General features: G+C 42.1%; 1 protein-coding gene across 1 annotated transcript in view; it reads left to right on the top strand.

Annotated features, from left to right (window-relative positions):
- Nucleotides 1-15257: 15257 nt before the first annotated feature.
- The window catches only part of TRDN (triadin), a 291579-nt gene continuing 286877 nt past the window's right edge, over nt 15258-19959 (top strand). The window contains exon 1 of the mRNA XM_029911016.1: nt 15258-15706. Coding sequence (XP_029766876.1) covers nt 15685-15706 — 22 coding nt within the window. The 5' untranslated portion in view covers nt 15258-15684. The remainder of the gene's footprint in view (nt 15707-19959) is intronic.

The following is a 19959-nucleotide window of genomic DNA, read 5'->3' on the forward strand; positions in this document are numbered from 1 at the left end:
ATCCGATGCTGCAGCTTTGCCTCTTGGGCCTATTAGCATTTTAAGTAAATCCTTAAGGCTGTTCTCACTTATGCTGATGCACCAGCTCTGCGTGCAGCAGCCCTACAATTGAAGGAGTCCAAAGGTATGCTTTACATTGCCTTATATATACACACGCCTTGCACTTTATGCTTCTCAGATGGGGTCAAAGTACTAGCGCTACAACTTATAAAGGGAAAAATATAATGTTCTTCCCCAGGTTCTGTACCATTACTGAGAGACAAAGACTCAGGGTCAGTATTGAGAAGGAAGAAATAACAGAGCTCCCTATGCAATACTGTCATTTTCTGTTTTTTTAATCCAATTTTATTTTAAAGCCTTTGCACTTTCTAAATAGCTGAATGCAATGCATAAACAATATGTCCTAAACTAAGCTGATTATAATCATGGTTCAAGTCCTGTGAAGGTTTTGCCTCCCATGGTCTCATGAGTCTTCATCTGTGGGTTGATGGTTATATTTTTCCAGTGGAACACAGCTGTTGTGACAGGTCATGGTCACAGGAAAGCCACCTCCAGCAACATTCTGTATTCAGTGGGGAGCCAGTGCAGAGAGCAGAATGTTGGGGTGATTTGATCTTCATTGATGAGCTGTTGGGCTGCTGCAATCTGAATAAGCTGGAACTTGCTGAGGGCTTTCTTCCTCGCTATAGAGAACTGCAGTTTTCCAGTCTACACATACATGGATTACTGTGGCCATATCTTTGTTCATTAGGATCAGGCCAGCCACAGAGTTTTTCGGCAACTGTAGCTACTTGAGTGTCCAAGTACACCTCTATCCCGATATAACTTGACCCGATATAACACAAATTCTGATATAACGTGGTAAAGCAGTGCTCCGGGGGGAGGGGGAGTGCTGCGCACTCCAGTGGATCAAAGCAAGTTCGATATAACGCGGTTTCACCTATAACGCGGTAAGATTTTTTGGCTCCCGAGGACAGCATTCTATCGAGGTAGAGGTGTATATTGCAGAGTACAAGGGATTGTGCATATGGGGAAATTAACCAGAATAGTTATTGCAGAATAGCTCCCTGTGTGGAAACTTATTCCGTAATAAGAGTGTCCACATGGAGAGCTGTTCTGGAGTAGCTCTTGTGCTTTAAATTCACACCATACCTTAATCAAAATTAACTTTCAAGTATAGACAAGTCCGAAGAGGATACCAAAGACAGTGAACCAATTTGGCATTATAGACATCTACATTTGATGGTAAATGTCTATAATGGATGGAATAGATAAGAAAGGGAAGTCCCCAAGGCTGTTTTCCCCTTCTTCCTACTAGCATCACCTAAGTCTTGTCCAGTTTCAGTCATCTGCTCTTCATTCAAGTGCTGATCTCAAAAAGGCAGTCAGAAAGCTTGGAGTCAGTGCTGTTTTCAGTTGACATAAAGGAGATGTAGAATTGGTTGTTGTCTGTGTATGATGAGACGTCAGCCCATCCTGTCTCATTAGCTCTCTCAGTGGATTCATGCAGATGTTGAAAAAGGAAGGGGAGAGAACAGAGAGCCTTGCATATAAGGGGTCTGGAGGAAAGGGAGCAGCTTCACATGGTGACCTTTTGGGTTTGGTCTGAAAGGAAAGGCCTGAGTCACAGTGGGGCATTTCTGTTAACTGCTGCTTCCTCTTGGAATTGGTGGAGGAGAGCTAGGAGATCCATTGTGTCACTTGAAAAGTCCAGCAGGATTAGTGTGAATATATTTTCCCTGTCAGTGGACAGAGGGAAGTCAGGCACCAGGGTGATCAGTGCTGTCCCCGTCTTTGCCTGAAGCCAGCTCCAGGATGGTGGCTGCAGAAATGTGGTTTTGAAAATTATATTTAGCTAACTTTGTGATTAGCTTGCTTAGAAATGGAAGGTTGAAAAAGTGAGGGGTGGTTTGCAAGGTTGCTGGCATGAAATGATGGCTTCTTTGGTAATGGATAAAATCAGTTATTTCATCACTGGAGGTTAGGCAACCTGCTTAAAAGGAGTTGTTGATGATATCTATTAGCATTGGTCCTGGGTGTTCCCTAATCTCTTTCCTTCAGACAGAAAGGGCAAGGATCAGATTTGCAGGTGACAGAAACACTGACGAAATCCAGGATTATCACATCATGTATGAATGGACAGGAAAGGCAGCACGGTGTCCCCAGTCCTGGGCTTTATTTGCGTGTGGAAATCTGTGAGGTGGTCTTGAATGCAGGTAAGAAAACAGGAGGGTTTATATTCTGGGATTGAGTGGAGGTGTGTTTTACCATTCAGAAGAGCTCTGAAAAGCAAGACATTTCTGCCTCTATGGCTGATGAGAAATAAGCTATTTAGCTTCTAGTAGAACAGGAGCATAAATTTGGAGGGAGATATGTTTGTGTCTGGATTTTTCAGTGTCAGACTGCAGTTTTTTTCCAGTTCTCTTCCTTCCTGCTTATTTTGTCACAGCTGGTCAGAGAGCCAAGGGGATGTGTGTGGGCATGTGGTAGAAGGGAGTGCTTTGATGCCAAAGTATCTATTGCATGTGATTGTATTGCTTCTTTAATTCTCCCTGGGGTGAGAAGAGCACTCCACTAGTCAGCTGTGAAATTTGGCAGGGTCCAGGAGACTTTGGGGTGAATCATGATGATAGCTTCCCCTTGTCTAGTGATTGGGGTGTGTCACAGACTGGCTGGCCCTTTAAGGCAAGCTGGGCTCCACCTTGCCTGTAACCTAGAAGTTGCCCCTCAGTCTTGAGCATGATCCAGCCACTTAGGTGCAATTCGTGGACCCAGCTGGGTGAGATTGTGTGTGTTGGTCCAAGTTGTGGAGGATAACTTAAGTTTGGTCAGAGGGAGGTAACCCAGAAGATAAAAACAAGGAGGTGTCTCTCTCGGGGAAGGTTTGGGAAAGTCAGTCTGGAAGAGACTAGGTTAGTTGGGGAGGAGGGGTCCTGACATAGGGCTTGTAAATGGCAGGGAGATCTCTGAGGTAAATTTCCTTGGGGAAGGGAGGTGGCATGGGGTATCCTGCTGCGGAAGAAGCAGCCGAGGAGGAACTCTGTATGGCCCAGGAGCAGAGGACTTCAGCGTGGTCTGAGAGGGCAGAAAAAGTTATTTGAGATTTATTTTGGACTTACAATGGGATCTTTTGTTATCGCAGAAGGGGATTGAACTTTTAAGTGGCCATGGAAGACCCAGACACAGACAGGCCATTGCGGGGCCAAGGAAGCATGCACCAATGGGTGCCATTTATGATGACCCTATGCAATGCTGCCTCTAGACCCCAGGGGGTGCCCACAAGGTGGCAGAGTGGATTACTGACATAAAAGGAAACTACATAAGTGTAATAAAAATTTCCTAGAGGGATTCTTCACACACTCACTACGCCTGCCATCCTTCCCTTAGTATGTTAGTTCTCAGTCAGCCTACAAGAGGTTTAGCTAAACTAACAACTAGGAACAGCTAAATACTAGGTTTACCTCTGAATCATTTATGTGCTAATGGTCAGCAGCAAGCCTAACAGCCAGTAACATTGCAGTTGCCTGGAGAGTTCATCCGTCTCAATTGCATTCAGGGCTGGCTCTAGGCACCAGCAAAACAAGCTGGTGCTTGGGGCGGCACATTTTTAGGGGTGGCATGGCCGGCGCCAGAATGCCGCCCCTAAAAATGTGCCGCGGCCGCCCTAGCTCACCTCCGCTGCTGCTGCCTGGGAGGGAGGAGGAGATCCCGAGCGGCCGTTTCGCGCGCCGCTGCTCCCCCTCTCTCCCAGGCTTGAGAGCCTGGGAGGGAGGGGGAGAAGTGGCGCCCACGCCGCGGCCACTCGGAGTCTCCCCCTCCATCCCAGGCTCTCAAACCTGGGAGGGAGGGGGAGATCCCAAGCGGCCGTTTCGCGCGCCGCTGCTCCCCCTCCCTCCCTCCCAGACTTGAGAGCCTAGGGGGAGGAGGCAGGGCTGGGGATTTGGGGAAGGGGCGGAGTTGAGGCAGGGCCGGGGGTGGGGTAATTAAAAAACGGGGGGGGGCGGCCAAAATTGTTTTTGCTTAGGGCGGCAAAAATCCTAGAGCCGGCCCTGATTGCATTACAGTATATAGCTGTCTAATACCTAGAAAAGTAGTCTTATCAGTGGCTACTATTAACAGGGGTCTGTAAATGTACTCTTACTCTTTGCATATAATAAATATGGACAGTACAAAAGAACAATCTATATATACACCTGTTTAATCTTGTTCTGTGGGGCATAGAGTAAAAATAGTAGCTTGATTTGAAAGGAAAACCTTTAAAAAAAAACACTTTTGGGATCAAAGTGTTCATACAAATCACTGGGTTATTTATACATTCCAAAAATTATGCAAATAATCACTTTAGTGGTGAATTAATCAACATTAATCACTTGAAAAATAGCTTTTAAGTGTTTTTATAAAAATGTATGAAAGTATTTAAAATTATCATAGTGAGCTTCCTTTCTAATAATCCTGTTTTTTTTAATACTGACAGATGAATACTGCCTATGTTATTTTAGTGTTGATCAACAGACACAGTGGGTGATCACAGGTGTAAAATTCTGAAATTGGGTCCCAGATTCTTCCGAAGGTTTACAAGATGGTAGTGTGAATTTCAGTTCTTGAGGAGTTACATTTCAGCCGTAGATTTCAGGTGCCTCTTGTTCCAGTGGGAGACTCCAATTTCAATGCTGTAGTGTTTAGAGAGGTACATTAAATGAAAGATACATTTAAAAACCGAAGAGCTTCAAGGCTTTGGACACACATTGCAGTCTAGCTTGAAGAGATGGCTATTGCCATTGGATACACAAGCAACACGGCTATGTCTAAAAGATAAATGATGAGGTGCACCCAAATATATCTGAGTATTGAAGAAATCATGGCCAAGATTTCTAAAAATCTATATATGCCTATAGTTAGATTCTTAAGACCACATTTAGTCACCTAAATAAGAGGCCTGATTTTCAAAAGTGCTGAATACTGAGCTGCTCCCGTTTGCTTCAGCTGAGGAAGTGGATTTTCAGCCTCTCTGACAATTCGGCTCTGACTGGTTGTGCTTTATGATCAAGACTTAACCAATTAAAATGCCAAATCCTGTCTTCTGGCGCATGGGGCCACTAAGTAGATAATGGGTAATAAGGAGCCTCTTCCATCCATGTAGTGGAAGAGCAGGGATAATATCCTCTGTAAGAGCATTTGGCCTCACTACACTTGGAGCTGCAGGGTGTGACCTGCAGCTTGGAGACATACTTGTGCTAGCTCTCATCAAGCTAGCCTGCTAAAAATAGTGTGTGGCCATGGCAACATGAATGGTGGTATGGGGTAGCTGCCCTGAATATGTGCCTAGGGTCTCTGGTGGCTATATACTCAGGACTGCTAGCCTGTCCTGCTGCTCACATTGCCATGGCTACACTCTGTTTTTAGCACACCAGCTGGATGACGGCTGGCACTAGGGTGTCTTCTTGAGCTTGGAATTACATCCCCAGCTCCAAGTGCAGACATGCCCTAAGTCAGGCTATTTCATGTACTTTCACACATTTTGTTTAATTGGGTGCAAAGATTGTCAGAATTTGAAAGGAATGCTGTGTTGGCAGTGTGGTGTTGGAGGCTGTGACATCTCCTTTGTGAATTGTTTCCTGAAGACCAAGGGATGATTGTCACTAATACAACACTGATAATTCCCATTGATGGGTACTCTACATGGAGCAAAAATATGATAGGGTTAGTAGCTATTGTTCCTTCTGGAAACCAGGTAGATGTTGCCAGAACTAAAAGAAATAGGAATTAGATTTTCATAAATTCTTTATAGTGTCCTTTTCTCAGACATCATGGCTATGATTTACTGTTTGTGTGCTAATAACACATAACATCCATTAGTACCTGGCAACATTCAGAGCTAAATTACAACTGCCATCAATTGAAGTTCTCCAATATAACCTATGAAAGGTCTTTTTTGCAGCTGGTGCCTTCCAGGAATGGATTCACCTCAGTTCTCTGAGATATTGCATTGGCTATTACTTGTCTTGGGCCCTCAGTTGAACATTTTGTAGGATCAATTTCTGCCTTCTTAAGAGGAGATTTAAACCATGATCTCTAACTTAAGTGGGCCGTACTCTTTGAGAGTAGAAATGAATAGTTTATTAGACATTTTTCTGAAATGTTTTTGAACTTATGAGTTTCCAAACAGGAAAGAATCTTTGTCTGAGTCATCGCAGATCAAAAAGAATAAAGTGAAAGTATCTACAAGTTGGGTTTTACATCTGGAGATGACGAACCTGATGGAATCCTTTTCATCCATGGTTCAGAAATACTGATAAATTGTAGCTCTGCCGAACAAAGACACAGATGTTATTTTTGCAGATAACAGTCTTATGGTACATGAAACATTAGTCATATCTCTTAAATAATTCAAGAGACTATTAATATCCCATAACTTTCTTGTACCTAGGAGTGACAGTTGTATTTAAATTAATCTTCCTGAAACACAGATTATTCCAGTCATGATTTGACTTCAGGAAAAACAATTTTTAAGTACCTGATCCTTCAAGTTGCTGAGCATCCTTTGAGTTCTCTTTGACTCAAATTGAAGTTGATGGCTGCTCAGCACCTTGCAAGATTGGGTCCTGCATTGTCAAAGGTAAAAGCCTTAATTTTCTCCTATGCAATGGCACAAAACAATCATAAATCCAACTTAACTGGCCTAGTTTCAAATGGAAATATACTTGATTATTAATAATAGGTTTCTGGGTCAATATACTCTTTTCCCCACCATGTGCAGTACAAAGAAGCAGCTGTCCTTCTGCTCTACATTTTTACCCAGAACAGAAAACAATGGACTATTATATATCTGATCCTCAGTTTTAGTATGCATTTGGTGATGTGTGAAAAGTGCACGTATGGCCGTATGTGCTTCTAGTCTTGGGTTTGTGTAGTCTTGATGCTGCATTGCTGCTGCTATTAATGCAGCTGAACCCAAGGGTAGATCTTTAATTGGCATGCGCTGTTTCTTATTTGCACTGTAGAGAGCTAAGTTTTGTTCTCTTTTGACACTTACATTGTTGGGTTTATGACTGTGTATCACACCTGCATTCCATAGATCCCAATTCAAAATTTTAATATCCCCCTTATTCCATTTATAAAACCTTCCCATCTCAACCACCTGTCTGTTAAGAAAATGAATAAACATGGCTTTTAATGTGCTCAGAAAGTCACCAAAAAGTGACTCTGTTGGACCTTGTGGAAAACAAATACCAGAGGTTAAGGGTTTTCACTGAGAATGCCCTGCCCTCAGATATATGTCAGCTTGAGTGGTCCAGCTCATCTAAACTGTTACCCTAAACACTAAGAGCGGTGCAGTCTCTGTTACCTGGGATCCAAAAAGAGATTTACAGATCAAAACCCGCACTTTGAATAGGTTCCAGGAATTTAAAACCAGTGCAGTTTATGGAGCGCAGATGCAATACATGGAGAGCCCCCCATATGCGAGCTAAAGATGATCCCAAACCAAAACACCCAGATCTATACACCTGAAAATATAGTGAAAGTTCATATCCAGATCTGGATTTTGTGGCTCTGGCCTGTCATAAATTTGAGTACATTCTTGGCCAGAGCCTTCTGTGCAGTGTGGATGCCTTGCACCACACAGTTGGTTCTGGTTCTGGCTGTATGTCTGTCATACCTAGCCCCAGAAGGATCACCCCCCCAAAGCAAGGGGGGGCTGTTGGAGTGCCTGCACCACTATGTTTCCAACTGCTGGTGTAGTGGGTCTGGTTGTGACACCATAACATTGTGTTGATCCCTCTACCATTTTTGTCCCACTATTATTTGTATTGCAGTAGCACCTATAGGTCCTAACCAAGGTCAGGTCCCCATTGTGCTAAGTAGTTTGCAAACACATAGCAAGAAACACTACCTGCACTTTCAGAGCTTAAAATCTAAATAGAGAAAAGGTGAGAGGGGAAGGAGAGAGACAGACTTGCCCAAGGTGACACAGAGGTCAGTGGAAGTGGCGAAAATAGAACTGAGGTCTTCTGATCACCAGTCCAGTGACCTGTTCACTAGACCTCACTGCCTTAGGGCCATAAGTAGTCAGCATCTTTTGCAGCTGTCATTTGTACCAGTGTACCAATCACTGAGTATTCTCAGAACCTGGGAACTTTGCACCAATTTTGCACTCTCCCCCTATCTCCCTGCTTTGCACGCTGTGTGATCCTCGAGCATAGTTGAGGATTTGGCTGTGTTCTCCTGGCTGCTCATTTAGTTGGTTTATTTAATTTGTTAATTAAAAAGTGAAAATGTTGAGATTTGCCCTTTAGGGTCATTGCATTCCATGTCACCCATTTTTAGGGAGGTAGGGAGGAGAGTATGGAAAGGGCAGGGAGTCTGTAACTGCTGCATATACAGCAAAATACCTTTTTGGTCTGCATTAGAAAGTTGACTTTGTCTGGACATATGTTGGAACATGGATAGGAATTTAATGTGATTGACACAGACAAGTGGTGACATACCATTCAGGGAAACTAATGTATCAACTGTGCTGAGTGGCAAAGCCATTAATGCTCCAACCTTTTTTCTTTAAAAAAAATCCTTTATTTTTTTATTCTTTCTTTTTCAGAGCAGTTGCAGCTGTCATCTCTGGCTCTCAATCTACTAATTCATATCTTCCATTCATACTCTATGAAGAAACTAGATTCTCTAATGAAAAAGCTATCCAATTAGATTTTTCAGTAAGAAAACTGAAAATGGAGAAGTATTGTTGGCTCTGACAGCTACAATTCTAACCTTGATTGGTTCAGGAGTGTTGCTTGCATTCAGACCAGGAAAAATAATAATTATAATGGGGGAAAAATACTATTGTCTTGTTTTTAAAATGTACCTTTTCAGAAATTCTGTTGCTATCAAAACTGTTTAAAAAGTGACTTTCTTCCCTAATTAATAACCATGGAAATTATTTTCACGCTTTATTTCTTTTTCCTTTTCTGTTTAATTTTTCTCTGTGCATGTTATTGAAGTTTGACGAGCTAAGGTTCATTTACTTCAATACCATAGGCCAAAAACTTTCCTTATTGAATTGAATGCATGTAGCACAGGTAAATAAGCAATGGTAGAATGTTAGCATCTGCTAGTATAGAAAATGATAGATACTGTATATTTTATCTCTAGCAATACATATGTTTCTTCGAGATGTGTAAATGGCATGATTATAGGAAAATTATTACTCATATGAGAAATGTGCAAATATGAAATATCACATATACTGTATGGCCCTGATTGTAACTTCCTCTCAAATTAGTGAGCAGTTCCACTTAGTTAATGGGACTATTAGTGTGCGCAGTTATTCGCTAAATGTAATGTGGGAATCACAACCTGGCCCTGGGTTTGTATATGCAGAGAGTCTGAACCAAGAAGGATAAACTATAGATTACATATAAAATATCTCATCAAGAGAATGAATCAGAGAGTGGAAAAAGGCTAGGCCTGCCCTGGGTTATGAAGGTCAGACTCATCAGATAGTTTCCATGGTCTCATAAAGAGGGTTTTCATTAGTGATGGCATTGTGAGCACTTGTTTGAACCTATATTTTTTCAAAAGCATTTGGCATGAGAATATATTTCTCTGTGTGCTGTTTGATACTTTCAGCTTTGGTAAGACAGGTACAGACAGATTTCTTTTAATACATAACGTTGGTTTTGAAACACTACTTTTTGGTGGTTTTTTTGAGCAACATATTCTGTTATGGAGTATGGGCCAGAGTTTTAAAGGTATTTAGGTACCTAATGAGATTTTTTAGGAAATCAATGGGAGTTAGGCTGATAGGGATTTTCACAGGCACCTATCTGCAGCTTTAGGCACCTAAATAACTTTAAAAATCTGGCCTTATGCTCCTACTATCTTACATGGGCAGAGATTTTCTACTGCTATTTTTTTTAAAGAGATAAGCCCAAAGTTGAACTTTGAATCCATTTGGGGAAAGTTGGAACCAGATCTGAACTTTGCAGCACAGGATCAACTCTTAATCATTTTGCTACCGAATGTTAAGGTGAAATATTTCAGAAGCATGTGCTTTGAGCATAGAATTTGGTTTTAAACAGTATTTTTTTTACTCAAACTCACCCAAAGCACTTCAAAAAGCAATGAGCTTTTTGGCAGTGCTATTCCCATGTAGGCAAATGTAGTAGAAAAGGTCTGTTCAGGAAAACATCTTGTCAGGAATGAGGCCCTGCAGCTGCACCTGCTCATTCTCCTGACAGCCTAATGAGCACAGCTGGGTCACATCAGCAAGGCCACCTGCCTGTCTGAGGAAGCTAGCAGACCTGTTCTTAAACCCAGCAGCAGCAACAGCTTGCTGGCTTCTCAATGAACATGCCTGCAGATTCTCTGCTTTCCTGTGTTCGCCTTGTTCCAGGTCCTGCTTCGGTCTTGCTTTTTGCTCCAGCCTAGACCCTGCATTGTTCCAGTCCTGTCTCAGCCTTGCTCCTGCCTTCCTTGATACTAGGTTCTGGCCATCGGCCTTGGTTCTGACTCTGATTATGGGTGCTGACCCTTGCTCTGACCAGAAGGCCAGACTGCCCTCAACCTGATTCCCTGACACATCTACATAGTCTTGGATATTAGAACTTGTGAGAGAGAGGGAGGGAGAGAGAGAGAGAGAGAGAAAATGTTGGCTAGCATACCAATATTATCACCAAATCTTGACTGATATATTTCTAATCTTTGGCAGAGACAACTTGGGGCCAGTATGTCACCTCAGACCCTTTAAACTCAATTCTCTTCCTTGGTCATTTGGCATTTCCTGTATATCATTAGGATTGCAGCCTTGCAGACAAGTGACTTTAGGGGAGAGGATTCTTTAGTCTACACTTTTGTTTCAGAATCCCAAGACAGGTAGGTTCCAGATACCTCTCTTCTATCTTTTAGAAGCTGAAGGTTGTTTCACATCTTCAGGACAGTCTGTGTCAAATAGTCTAAAACCACGGGAGCTGTAATAAACAATTTATTTTAAATAGAGTAAATCAGAATAAAGCAGTGGCTCTCAATCTTTCCAGACTATTGTACCCTTTTTAGGATCTGATTTGTGTTGCGTACTCCCAAGTTTCATCTCACTTAAAAACTACTTGCTTACAAAATCAGACATAAAATACACAAGTGTCACAGCACACTATAACTGAAAAATTGCTTACTTTCTCATTTTTATCATAATTATAAAATAAATGAATTGGAATATAAATATTGTATTTACATTTCAGTGTATAGTATATAGAGCAGTCTAAACAAGTTGTATGAAATTTTAGTTTGTACTGACTTCGCTAGTGCTTTTTATGTAGTCTGTTATCTAGGCAAATATCTAGATGAGTTGATTTACCCCCTGGAAGACCTCTGCGTACCTCCAGGTTTAGAACCACCAGATTAAAGGATAGGAATTGTGTCCAATACAGATTTAGTTTTATGCAGTCAGTCCATCAGGAATATGGATTCAGATGTCTCATAACATCATCCTTCCTCCTTTTCCCTGGGATTCCAATCCTTGATAATCTATGACCCTTTTTGATGTAAAAAATGCAACAGGATTCCTTGTCATATTAGGCATGCCGGTTTAGGTTATATCAGCAGTTCTGCAATGTACAGTCTAATCAGCTGTACCATCTAGGGGGAAGTGGAATAGTCTACTGTCTGTACAGTAGATATTTTTCTCTATATCTACTAACATCCCACCATCAAGCTGTGGAGTAATTTCCTGTCTTCAAACGTAGCAGATCAAATATCCCTTAATTATTTTAAAGTGTCAAGGTGACAGGACCCATGTCAGCTATCCTTGGCTGGAGGGGTTGATCTGAATCCAGCTCAGTCTGCCTCTAGAGAGACAGGATTTATATATTCATATAGTTCTTTCTTAATTTTATTCTATATCCAATAAGAATTGTTGACAGAGTAATGCTGATCTTTCATACAGTGTGACTGGTTCTCTCCTTTAAAGAACAAATAATGGGCTTATGAGAGAGACTGAGATTGAAACATCAAATCTAAGTGTATGAAAATGTCTCTAGGAGTTCTGAGTGATGCCCATCTAGATCAGAGGCTGTGTTTGGATCTAGTTTCAGACTTGGGTTCACATCCAAAGCAGGGTTAATGTTTAGATATGAGATTCAAAAATCTCAGAAGCTTTATTCACAATATTTCAGCCCAGAATGAAGGATAAACTTTTGAGTACCATGTAAAAGATCTGTGACACCACGGACTATAAAAGGACTACAAAAAACCTAATTGTGACCAATCATGGGTATAAGCAGGGACAGAATTCTGATCCTACAGCTGAAAAGCCCAGGACCTAAAGGAAAGGAAAATCTTCTCTATTTGTAGCAGTGCTTCTAGCAAAAAAACAAAACAAAACCTCTCACACATACACACTAGGTTTTTAAGGTTGAAAGCCTATATCACTGAAATCCAGCTAATTCCTCAAATCAGTATTTTTTTTCTAGACTCTCTAGAAAACCCAAATGTTAGAAAGTCAGGAAATGAGGAGTTAAGGCATCTAATCAGTTTCTTACTGCTGTATATGCATTTACCACTTACTAGTGTCCCTCCCAATGTGCACCACCCACCTAACCCTAGTTTTACTTCCCTTTTGTGTTCAGAGTGAACATATACTGATTTGTATACATCCTTGACCAAGCGTGCAGTAAGACTTTGATAATATAGTCCCAGGGACCAACAAGTTACATCACTTCTGCAAGTTCTCCCATAGTGCAATGTTGGGAAGCATGAGCTGGGGCTAAGGCTTTTGTCTCTGACCCTACTGCGTTTCTGTGCATTTACTGCATCACAACATGCTTTGCTTGACCTTATCTTCATTTTGTAGGATTGGGTTTTAAGAATTCATCCGCTCCTGTTGCTTGTTTACAGAAAGGCCTAATCCTGTGTGACATCACAATAAAATACTGTGGAAATTGTGATATCATAAATACGGGATTATAACTTGAGGAAGAGAATGAAGGGGGAAAAAACTCGGGAAAATCTCCAAATGTGTAATTTGTTAGCAGACAATCGAAAACCCTATTCTGTATTTCCTTGTTAACAAAAACGGACTTGATTGGCTCTTCAGATGTTTCCTTTAATTAGTATGAAAGTCTCTTCTCCTTTCTCCGACTTCCTATGAATATAATCTGAGTTATTTTCTGCCTCCACCTCCTCCCTCAGCATTATTGTCATGACAACTTGGAAATCAGCTCCTGAAAGATGTTTACTAGTAATTTGACTATATGAGCAATACAATTTGTCATCTGAAATAGGAATTAATACTAAAGCTTGTCAAATACTAAAAGCCCTTCATTTTGCAAATGAAGAACCTACCTTGGTTTGTTACAACTTGCTGCTCAGAATCTCGCTTCCAGCGAAATTGTGATCTGCAGTATGTGGTCATGCAGGGGCGCCTGGGGCCATAGAGTGCCTCCTTTCTCCCCTGTGCAAATGTATCCCTTACTCGCTTCTGTTGGATTGCTACTTCCCCTCCAATGCAAGGGGTGGACAGTGTGCAGAGCTCTGACTTTGTTACCCTGTCTCTCTCTCACATGCTGGCCAGTGCCGTTCTAGGAGAAGTAAGCTGGTATGAGGCTGGGTCAGCTTGATTCCTCTTTTGAGTCCTCACTTACTCATTCTGAATCATTTGTCTTCCCTTCTGCTTCTCACCCCCATGCCAGACTTCTTTCCTTGCACCTTACCCAGGGCCGGCTCTAGGCACTAGCAAACCAAGCACGTGCTTGGGGCAGCACATTTTCAGGGGCGGCATTCCGGCCTTTTTTTTTTTTTTTGCTTCCGGCGGCAAAAGACTAGAGCCGGCCCTGGCAGCAGCAGCACCTCATGTGTGGGGGCGCCCTGGGGCCACTGCAGTTTGCGCCGTGGGGGAGCAGTGCCGCACCTTGTGGCTGGGCCGGGCAGGCTCCGAGCGGGGGAACTTGGGCTGGGGGCCGCCCCGCGGGGCACATGGAGCCACCTGCAGGTGCCGCAGGGCGGCTGCCCCCCAGTGCCGCGGCCGGGGCTGGGCGAAGCGGCCCGAGCCGCCCAGGGACTGCGGCAGGGTGGCCAGAAGCAGCAGCAGCAGCGGAGCCATAGAGGGCAGGGCGCTGCCGTGCGGGGCCCATGTCCCGCTCTCCAGGGCTCCGCTTCCTCTGGGGCTACCCTGCCCCGGCTCCACAGCCCCCTGCCAGGGCAGTCCCCCGGCTCTGCCCTCCTGGGTCCCGGCCGGTCCTGGAGGCGGGAGCCCTGGCTGGAGGGACCCTGGGCTGAGGCGCGGCCCGGGAGCCCCGCTGTTTACCCCAATCCTGCCAGCGCCGGACCGGCTGGAGGCGGGGGGTGGGAGAGAGCCCAGTGCTGGGGTGGCAGGGGGTGTGGGTGGGGGAGGGCACTGGTGGGGGGTGAGAGCCCAAGGCTGGGATGGGGGGCAGCCAAAAATTTTTTTGCTTGGGGTGGCAAAAAACCTAGAGCCGGCCCTGACCTTACCACATAACTAGGTGCTTACTTCAGGTGCAGGGGAGAAGAGAAGTGCAAATGCCAGCCCTTGCAATAGAGATGAGCTGACTGTAGGTTCACCAGTCACAAGGCTAATAGAGTCAGTTTCTGATTTCATGTGACTCTGTCTCTACATGCTGAGGAATGCTGGTTCAAGGACAATTTTTTGTCAACTTCATGTTATTGCCCACTTGTATAACCCTCCAGTTTTGGCATTTCACGCACTACAGTGTATTTGTTTTTTTAATAAATCCACCAGAATTTTTTTAAAAAATCTATTGATATTGAGTTTTGTAAAAGTTTGTTTGTTTCTAAACACATTTTGCACCAAATTTGACTTGCTAGAGATCCTTGAATTAGGCCTGGGAAAGAAAATCTGATCTGCTTAATAACTGTGGAGGTTAATGGATATAATCTGTATCTTTTAATCCAAGTATTTTATTTACAAACATTCTGTAATGCTTCAACTAACATTGGAGGTGTGTGAAGTAATAGAACAAAAGAGAAGGTAAAGTTTTTAATGGGTGGTGTGATCTAAAATGACTTTACTGGTTGTGTCTCAGTAACTGGGATTGGGAATCAAAGTGGAGAAAATTACATACATTTAGCCCCTCTGCTGTTGACTGGTAGACGTCATAGGACCCTCCCCAGTCCTAATAAGGCCAGTAAGAATGTGCCAAGCATTAAGTGTGCTAAGAATAAATTTGAGCTAGGATGGGGATAAGGTTACTTTGAACTCTATATTTCATGTTTTCTGACCTCCCCCGCCCCTCCTCCAAAGAACTGTAATTATATTAGAGAAGCTGCAGGGGCTTTAAACAGTTCTTTCTAGTTCCTTTGCTTTTTGCTGCCTTTCCCTGCTCTGCTGTCCCCTTTGGATCTGGGAATTTTTATTTTTATTTATAGGGTGTGTGGTTCTCGTGCTGAAGATGCACTGTGAGGCATGGCTATTTTTGTTAGAAGCTGATACTTTAGTCTGAGCTGCAGGCATTGCCTTGGGAAAGGCTTAGATTGTTCTGGGGGGCCAGGACTCTACAGAGAAGACAAGTTCAGAGAGGCACCAAAAGAAGAAACAGAATAGGAAAAGAGGAGGACCTCCCACCTTTTATTTCTGCATTTCCTGATAGAGTCAGTGACCCAGAAGTATTATCTAAGCTGCTGGTATAACTTGACCTGTTTAGAATATCTCTTACGATCGCTGCTATGGCTGAGATTACAACAGAAGGTACTGTAACTATTTTCAAATATAATTAATTGAAAACAATTTGTACTTTGACAGTGTGATTGAGTCAGCACGTCAGTGTGATTTATTGCTTTTTTGGGAATAGCAGTTTTCCTGAAGGGTGGGTTTTTGTGTGAGAAGTGTTTGTCTGGCAGCTGGAGACTCCACTGCTAGTTAGTGAAGCTAGATCACCACACACCTCTAAAAATAGCATTGGTCATGTAACCTGAGCAACCGTAGCTTAGACAGTGACCCTAAAGTGATACAAGAAAGGAATGCATACTGAACTGGAGCTATTGGATTTAATACCAATAGGTCCAGTCCTGAACTCCTTACGCAGACAAACCTCCCATCAGCAAAATTGGCATTGAACTCTGTCAGAGTTTCACCCATGTCTGAACATCAGAAATCAGCTCTGTGGTGCTGATCCTGCATCTGGCTCAGTGGAGGCACAGGGGTACACTTGCAGGACCAGGGTCTAAATTTGTAACCTATATTTTAATGTTAATTGAAGTAAACAGTACTGATCCTGCAAGCCTTAGCCAGGTAAAGCTCCCATGGAAGCCCATGAGAGCGTTGCTTGGATAACTACTCGAGGGCTAGGCCCAAAGAATGAGAAGTAATCATATAAACCACAAAACATTTATCCTAACACATGAATATTTCATATACTTTAATATTTCCTGGCCATTCATATTTAAATAGCTTTTAGATGCCTAACAATATTTTATCAACAACAGCGCAAGAAGGAATCTTTTTAAAATTCCACCTTTTTTACTCAAATATTGAATATTTTTAGTGGAATTTCATCCATTGTGGATCATTCTACTAATCATCTTCAAGTTTAATAATGACTTTTTTTTAAAAATGGGCTTTTTGACAGTCTTCTGAAAGTTTATTTTTATTTTGCTTGTGATAGTGTTTCAGTATATTAAACTTGTACTTTTCATCCTTCAATCTGAACCATTCTGTTTGAGAGGATTGGCATTATTCACTATTGGTGAAGGAATCTATTTCCCATAGGTTGCAAAATTAGCAGTGTCAGAATTTGCAATGTTCTTGCTTGATGTTAGCAATAGCAAACATAAGGCTGATGCGGGTGAGGTGCATGTGGCCTTTTGTTGTTGTTGTTTTATCATCAGTGGTTGGATGAGTGTATATAATTTGCTCCTGGCAGCAAATAGTACTAAAACAGGTGACACAGCCAGAAAGCTCTATCACAAATGCTGGGATTAGTTCATGTAGAAATTCTTATCCAAATTTGGTGAAAACACTGCTCATTTTGTATTTGCTATCTGGAGAATTATATTTGTCCTCAGATATGTGCTGGGTAGTACCACAGATGTTAAAGGGACTTGTATGCATGAATCTGAGGGCAGAATATGCTTAGGTCTGGTTGAGTGCTTTTACTTTGTTTTTTGTTCTTGTGGAAAGTTCCTTGTTTATGGTAGATATTCCTAACTGACAATCTCTAATGCAGACTGGCTTAAAATTAATATGAAATACACAAGGCTTTTCAACAGCGTATGTTATTTAGTGGTATTACACATCTATATAGAGTTTCTGTGTTGCTGAATCTGGCATCTGGTAATTGAAATGAAAAGTTCTTTTAAAAAAAATCATACCTAGTACTGTTAAGAAGACTCTAAACATCCCTGTCAAACTTAAAAGCTCTATTTAGCCGTAATAATGTGTATCTTTTGGCCCTGTGTAAGGCAGTGGCAGCTTCAGGTGGTAATGGACGTCAATTCCACAGCAGACTGATCTTCAGTAGATAGGTCGCTGATAGGGCTGTGGAAGCCATCTTTTCCCTTGTGTGTGGAGGAGGGTTATACTGATCATCTGATTTTTTACAGCTGGTTCATTAGGTGGTATAAAGTTTTAATCCATGGCAGCATACTGTATTTTGAATTTGAGGGTATAATTAAGTTTCATGGCGGAGTATCTCTCCTGAGTTGTTACTGTTGCAAATGAGGGAGCTAGCAAGTTCAAATCCACAGTGCAACAAAATCTTACAACTTTCCAGTGCATGAACTGCTAGTGACTTCCTGCCCTTAATAGTATTAAACTTACTGTTCCTTTTATCTTTGTTATACTGACAGTCCCACATCATCCAGGCTGTCAGTCAGAATTTGCCTTATGGAATATCATACATAAATGTTAGACAGCATTGCATGGCAACCAGAGAGTGTGGAACCATATGTTCTCTGACTGAAGAGGAGGCCTTAATGCTACCTTTGCCATTTTGCCTGCTGAACTAAGGAAAAGTTCTCTAGATCTGGTGGGTTGAGGTCATGTCATCTTGATGCAAATATCTAGACATCTTGTTTGTGACACTCCATTTCAAGATAATGCCCTTCTTAGCATTAATTATGAAGGATGTTTAGGGCATGATTCATCACTACATAACTTCAGTTTTACCCCAGAAATGTAATGCTGTTGAAATTAATTGGAATTAAAGATGGAAGAACACTGTAAAGATCCAGCCCTATAATAACTTCTAACACCAGGCCCTACATATACTACCTGGGATGACATTTTAGCTCAATTAAAAAGTTGCATGGCAAGATCACAGCAACGAAACATAATTGGATAAAAAAAAAAATGACAAAATGAGTTACTGTCTTCACAGGATGTCTACATAAACCCTTAGAAAACTTGCATATATATGCCAAATATCTAGTACTCTAGTCCAATGAATGCTTATGAAATGAATCCAAAGGATTAAACTGGGTCTTCTCACATTCCTAATAACATTTATCTACAATATTAGAAACAGAAATGCACTTTATAAAATCTATTATTTAGCAATAAGTAGCATTCCTAGGTAGGATTCAAAGCTCAGTACGAACATTAACTATTTCATCCTCACAACACACCTGTGCGCTCGGTAAACCTTACATTTCCAAATGGGCAAATATACTGAAAGGTTTGGGGCGCAGTTGTGAGCCAGCATGTTCAGGGATAAAGGGAACCGTACTCCGGTGTGCTGGCTACTGTGGCATTAAAAGTCATAAAATGGGAGGGAGAGAAGCTGCCACCAGCTTGCTCCCTACCTCCCCAGATGGTTAAAGAATGAAGAGAGAGCCTTTGTTCTGGTCTTGCAATGCACTGGCTAGCACAGCTGATCCAACACAGAGGGGAAATAGTCTATGCCAGGGGTAGGCATGCCACGGAGCTAGGAAGAAACTGGATTTGAACTGTCTCTCTGAGGGTATGTCTGCACTTAGAGTTGGAAGTGTAATTCCCAGCTGGAGGAGACATACCCGCACTAGCTCTGATCTAGCTAACACACTAAAAATTGAGTGTAACTGCGGCGGCTGAGGCACTAGCTGCCCCGGGTATGTACCTGTCTGAGACGCTAGATGCACAAATGCTCAGTCATAGTTCAGTCTCTAGTTTGCTCCTGGTAGCTATGCATCTATACATTGGCCATTAGTCAGCAACGAGCAATCGTTAGATTGCAACGAGCCAGTTTAGCCTTAAGTGATTTACTAGAGGCTCCACAGCTTATCAGTGACAAAATCAGGATTAGTTCCTGGATTTTTGTCCTGTGCTTAGTTCAGTAGACAAGTAAGAAAAGTTATATAGTCATAAAGCATTTGAAGAGGCATGTTTAACAAGGTTTGCACACTTTAAAAATAATGTAGGTCATCACAGTGATACATGAGAAATAACACGAGGGGCCAGAGTATAGAGTCATAGAGATGTGCAACACATGCTTTGGGTGTGCTTACGCCAGAAGCTACACGTAACCTTCAATAGCCCAGAAGTTCACATACAGGATAATCAAATGACTGCTCACTCAGAAGTGTTAAAGGCATAAAAGACATTTCTAAATGTTCTCAGTTCAAACAAACAAGTTTAACAATATTTTATAACATGAAAGAATGGCTTCCTTATTCGTTCGTCTAAGATCACAAGAAGCGCAGTTGGGAAAGTAACTCAGATACTTTCCTGAAGGACTGTTTTTTCTCTAAATTATCCTAAATTCTCAATTACTGAGGGACAATCTTCACTTATTGATATATTTTGCTTTCCGCCACCAACTCTCTGTATAACTTTTTTCATGAGTAATGTACCCGAATGCATGGATGCTAAATATCTAAACTGTATTCTTAAATTCATTCACCTAAATTTGGGTTATTGCTGATTATGTACTATATGTATCTTATGACTTTAAAAACAAACTTTGCACTAAGCACTATACCCAGATCAGGGCCGGCTCTGGCTTTTTTGCCGCCCCAGGCAAAAAA

This window comes from Terrapene carolina, unplaced genomic scaffold (assembly GCF_002925995.2).
Source record: "Terrapene carolina triunguis isolate 2854851 unplaced genomic scaffold, T_m_triunguis-2.0 Scaffold85, whole genome shotgun sequence".
Classification (NCBI taxonomy): Eukaryota; Metazoa; Chordata; order Testudines; family Emydidae; genus Terrapene; species Terrapene triunguis.